Source organism: Phocoena sinus, chromosome 8, assembly GCF_008692025.1.
Source record: "Phocoena sinus isolate mPhoSin1 chromosome 8, mPhoSin1.pri, whole genome shotgun sequence".
Classification (NCBI taxonomy): Eukaryota; Metazoa; Chordata; class Mammalia; order Artiodactyla; family Phocoenidae; genus Phocoena; species Phocoena sinus.
The window spans coordinates 76,294,399-76,298,993 of NC_045770.1; the positions used below are offsets into that span (position 1 = coordinate 76,294,399).

Below are 4,595 nucleotides of genomic sequence, written 5' to 3' on the forward strand. Positions count from 1 at the left end.
ATCAACCCTAGACTGCCTAGGTCAGGAGTTCTCCTTTGGAAGAAAAAATACTCCTATTTGGTTAAACCATTGCAGTTGAGTTTCTCTTATAAGGAGATGAAGTTAGAAATTCCTAACTGACATAGCTATCCATTAGCTGCGCTTATAAAATATTTTCTTTCAAAAAGAAAACCAACAGAAAAAAAATCTTAATGATCAGAAATATAACTTTTCCCAAATCTTTCTGTAATCTTTCTATAATGAAATATAATCCTGATCCTGGAAGTTGCCTGAATAAGGCCAGGGCTCACTACTAAGGTGGAAGAGGAATGGATGAGGAAATTTGGGGATTTTCACCCTGAAGAAAAGTCTGCATATGAAGGGAGGTAACAGCTTTCTTCAAATATCTGAAGGACTTTCCAGTGGAAGGGCCATTGGATTTATGACTGGCTATTAGACGTGTAATTGGTACCACATGTAAAAGGCTCATGGAGGCAATATAACCATGTTATCTGGAAGAACTTTTAAATCCTTGTCAAAAGTATGCAAGGATGGAATATAAGCTATGGTAGAGTTTTCTGATGTTGCCAAGGGTTCAAGCCTAGGCTGAAAACCTATTTGGCAGGAGATTTTGTGATTTATTGTCCAAATAATACAACCCAGAAGATTTAAGTGAATAATTTTAGGGAGTCAGATAATATACGCAAAGGAAAAACTGGAATCCAGAGCACTGAGCTTTCAAAGACCACACTCTTCCCATTAAACCACATCATCTCCAGGAGACAACTACAAAAGAGATTTAAATAACAGATGAGAATTTGATTAGAGGAGTTTTAAGGTATCTTCCCAGACTGCAGTTACTGATTTCTCAAAGGAAAAGAAAGAAACAAAATTTAGAGTGTTCCATAAATGAAAAATTGAGGATGCCTCTTGCATTTAAGGATCTGTTCATTTTAGTGGAGTCTCTACGCTTACTAGGAGTCCTGGTTCTGGAACAGGGGCAGGCCTTGAAAAACGTTTACTAAATTTCCTCTTCTGTTTCCTTAGGTTTTGCATACGCTCAATATGTTTATCTGTGGACTTTGGGAAAATTAAAAGGAAAGAAGACATTTACAATGTTAACAGCATAGCATGCTGACAACATTTTTGGTTTGTGTCCATAAAAAAAGATAAATACAATCAGTGCATACAGCTTACACAGCTACATAGAAATAGGAAAAAAACTTTTTGCAAATGTGTGATTTATAGATGAAGAAAACATTTTGGTGCCTCAGTATTCTTGTTTTTGTGGTCTTAGTTGGGGCACGTGGGATCTTCGTTGCGGCGTGCGGGATCATTCCTTGTGGCGCGTGAGCTTCTCTCTAGTAGTGGTGCGAGGGTTTTATCTCTTCTCTAAGTTGTGGCGTGCAGATTTTCTCCTCTAGTTGTGGCGCATGGGCTCCAGGACAAGTGGGCTCTGTAGTTTGCGGCATGCAGGCTCTCTAGTTGAGATGCTTGGGCTCAGTGTCGTGGCGTGCGCGGGTTTAGTTGCCCTATAGCATGTGGGATCTTAGTTCCCCAACCGAGGATCGAACCCGCGTCCCTTGCATTGCAGAACAGATTCCTTACCACTGGACCACCAGGGAAGTCCCACCTCAGTAGAGTTTTCAAATGAAACTATTTACTCTTTATTTCCACTTCATTAACTGTGCACGATAGTGCACAATATGAACAATAGAAAACAATGTTAAGAAGGAAGAATAGGACTTCCCTGGTGGTGCAGTGGTTGGGAGTCCGCCTGCTAATGCAGGGGACACGGGTTCGAGCCCTGGTCCAGGAAGATCCCACGTGCCGCGGAGCAGCTAAGCCAGTGCGCCACAACTACTGAGCCTGCGCTCTAGAGCCCGCGAGCCACAACTACTGAAGCCCGAGCGCCTAGAGCCTGTGCTCCGCAACAAGAGGAGCCACCGCGTGAGAAGCCCGCACACTGCAACAAAGAGTAGCTCCCACTCGCCACAACTAGAGAAAGCCCGCACACAGCGACAAAGACCCAACGTAGCTAAAAATAAATAAATAAATTTATTTTTTTAAAAAAAGAAGGAAGAATAAATCATACAATGATCTTTGTGTGATCTTATGTTTATAAAGTTCAAAACCAAGAAAAACAATATCCTTTTAGAAGCACGTAGGTGATAAACTATTAAAGAAAGAGATTAGCTTGATAAAAATAAAATTCAAGGTAGTGGTTACCTCTGGGAGAGACACAGGGAGGTCGAGTAAGGAAGCGGCTCCTAGATGAGTTCAAGGATACTCATGTTTTCTTAAATTGGAGGTATATTTTGTTACCCTGCTGTAAAATTATGTATGCTACATATATCCTTGTGTATGTATCACATGTTACATTAAAAAAAGGAGAATATTAAACCATTTAGGTTATCCTAGTTAAGACTCATTCTGATAGTAGTCACAAGATCCTAGAGTCTCAAGAAAGATAACACAGAAGTGTCTAGCTGATAGAACTTTTGTCCTATTAGGGACGATCACACATAAAGGGACAAGATAAAGTCACACTTTTGAATTAACCATAATTATTTATTTAAACATTACCTGCCTTTCAGTGACGTCTGAAGGATAATGCCATTTTGAGCCTTCCTACATAACATGTAAAATTAAAAAATAAAATAAAACTCATGAGCAAACAGAAAAATCAGCTATTATGATAGGAAGCCTATGCTACTGTTTTCTATTTATGTAATAGACGCCTATTATCTCAACTGCAAGAGGCAGGATCAGAATAAGAGCATCAAAGTAAACACTGGGGTGGAAGATGAGATAGTATTTTGAGAAAAAAGAACCTGCTATGAACCACATTACCAGGACTACTGAGATTTATTCTGGAAGGAAAGGGTGTACAAGAAATCCAAAATTTCATGTTTCTGTTGGTACTGAATATTGTCATGCTGGGTCAATAAGTCATTCAACAAACAGATGACTGCACGCGCCTGGCCCCCAACAGGTGCGAGGTGGGGCTTTTCCTCCTCCCGGTGGGTCCTGCAGCCCAGAAATTAGTCTGCCTCCTTCACCCGGGATTTCCCAACCCCAAAGCACCAACCCCCGCGTAAAGGCCAGCAGCGCGAGCGGCCGAGGCGGCCTCCCATGGGGGAGGCCGGCGCCAGGGCGGCAGAGGGCCCGGGGGGACTCACGGGGTTGACTTGGACAGCGTCGTCCTGCCTGCAGCACAGGCACATTCTGCAGAGCCTCGCAGCGCAGCGGCGCCCACTGCCGGACTCCCGCCAAGTCCTCGCGGGTGCGCCACCTACGGCCCGCGAGCCCCACCCGGTCCCGTCACAATTCTCTTTATCCAGGCCGGGAGGGCCCCGCCCTTTCCCTTAGCTGTCTTCCAATCCCAGTGCCGGGAAGGTGGAGTTCCTAGCCTCGGAAGAGCATCTGTGGAACTAGGGATGTCAGGTCACCACAATCCCCTATCCTTCCGGCTCTGTCGCTCAAACACCCACATAACACCAATTTTCTAGTCCGGAACTCTCTACTCTCTCTCCAGGGAGTTCCCTTCCCTTCTAACACATCTAGCTTAGATTCCACGGTCCCTCACATTAGCCTACAGGGTTCTGAATTCCAACACCTCATTGTTCTTCCGTCACAGTTTCCAGTTGGATCCATCCAACTACTTGTCTTCAGGTCCATAACCGGGCTGAAGGGGGGGGAAATCTTGAAGATAGCTACAATACATATTCATGATCTCCAGCTTAAACTGGGTCCTCATCGCTGCTTAACCACTTTCATGTTGCACTACCTCTTTCTTTTTAGTACTCCTCAGCATTTCCTTCAAACTTTCTTCCCTCTATTAAAATCTGAATCCACCATCTCCCCATCACTTTTAGCAGAACTAGGACAGTTCTTGCTTCACACACTAATAATGGCTAACACTTCTGTAAGGCCAACTGGCCCGAGGCAGGGGAACACAATCAGATTCACAGGTTGCATCAGACCGAAATTCTCCGGACCACCCAGTTCCAGAAACTGCCCTGGAGACATTCCGGACCACCCAGTTCCAGGAACTGACCTGGAGACATTCCGGACCACCCAGTTCCAGGAACTGACCTGAGGACTTTGAACCCAGCCCAGCCTTCCTGCCTTTCGAGGGGCGGGACTAACGGTCCCCCAGGATACCCGAAAAGACCACCAAATAAGGAATACCCTGCGCCCTCCCAGATTCACCACACCCCTTCCCTTCTTCCCCTATAAAATCTTGCCCAACCCTCGCCCGGGTGCGACTTCTCTGGCCCCTTTCTCTCGGACCAGTGAACCTCGCCCGGGAGCGCTCCCTAATAAAGCTCACTTGAAGCTTTCCTCTGTTTTGCGGTGCCGTTTGTTAAGATCCGACCTTCCAACTTCTATAGAGTTTATGCTTAGCATATTAACTCATTAACTTCTTATAGCATCCCAACAGGGTAAATGTGTGATGATTACGGGCTGGAAAATAAGGGACTAGTATGTTAAATAACTTGCCCAAGGTTGTACAACTGGAGAGTGATCTGGGATTTAAATCCACAGTCTGCCTCCAGAGCCTGTGCTCTTAATACTGTGCTATGCCACCAACTGCTTTTAAAAGCGATAAA

General features: G+C 44.7%; 1 protein-coding gene across 1 annotated transcript; it reads right to left on the reverse strand.

Annotated features, from left to right (window-relative positions):
* Positions 1-927: 927 nt before the first annotated feature.
* CCDC179 (coiled-coil domain containing 179) lies at positions 928-3,206 on the reverse strand. The gene is made up of 3 exons (XM_032641177.1): positions 3,162-3,206; positions 2,566-2,610; positions 928-1,059 (listed from the first exon to the last, which is right to left on the reverse strand). The coding sequence occupies exons 1-3, from the start codon at positions 3,204-3,206 to the stop codon at positions 928-930; spliced, it is 222 nt and encodes a 73-aa protein (XP_032497068.1).
* Between the last annotated feature and the right edge of the window lie 1,389 nt (positions 3,207-4,595).

What these genes read in the sequence shown, in the direction of transcription:
- CCDC179 (XM_032641177.1), bottom strand. Translation starts at nt 3,206, where the DNA reads ATGTGCCTGTGCTGCAGGCAGGACGACGCTGTCCAAGTCAACCCC. An exon ending in ACGCTGTCCAAGTCAACCCC is followed by an intron (nt 2,611 to 3,161) that starts GTGAGTCCCCCC and finishes CATGTTATGTAG; the next exon opens with GAAGGCTCAAAATGGCATTA. An exon ending in CAGACGTCACTGAAAGGCAG is followed by an intron (nt 1,060 to 2,565) that starts GTAATGTTTAAA and finishes ATTTTCCCAAAG; the next exon opens with TCCACAGATAAACATATTGA.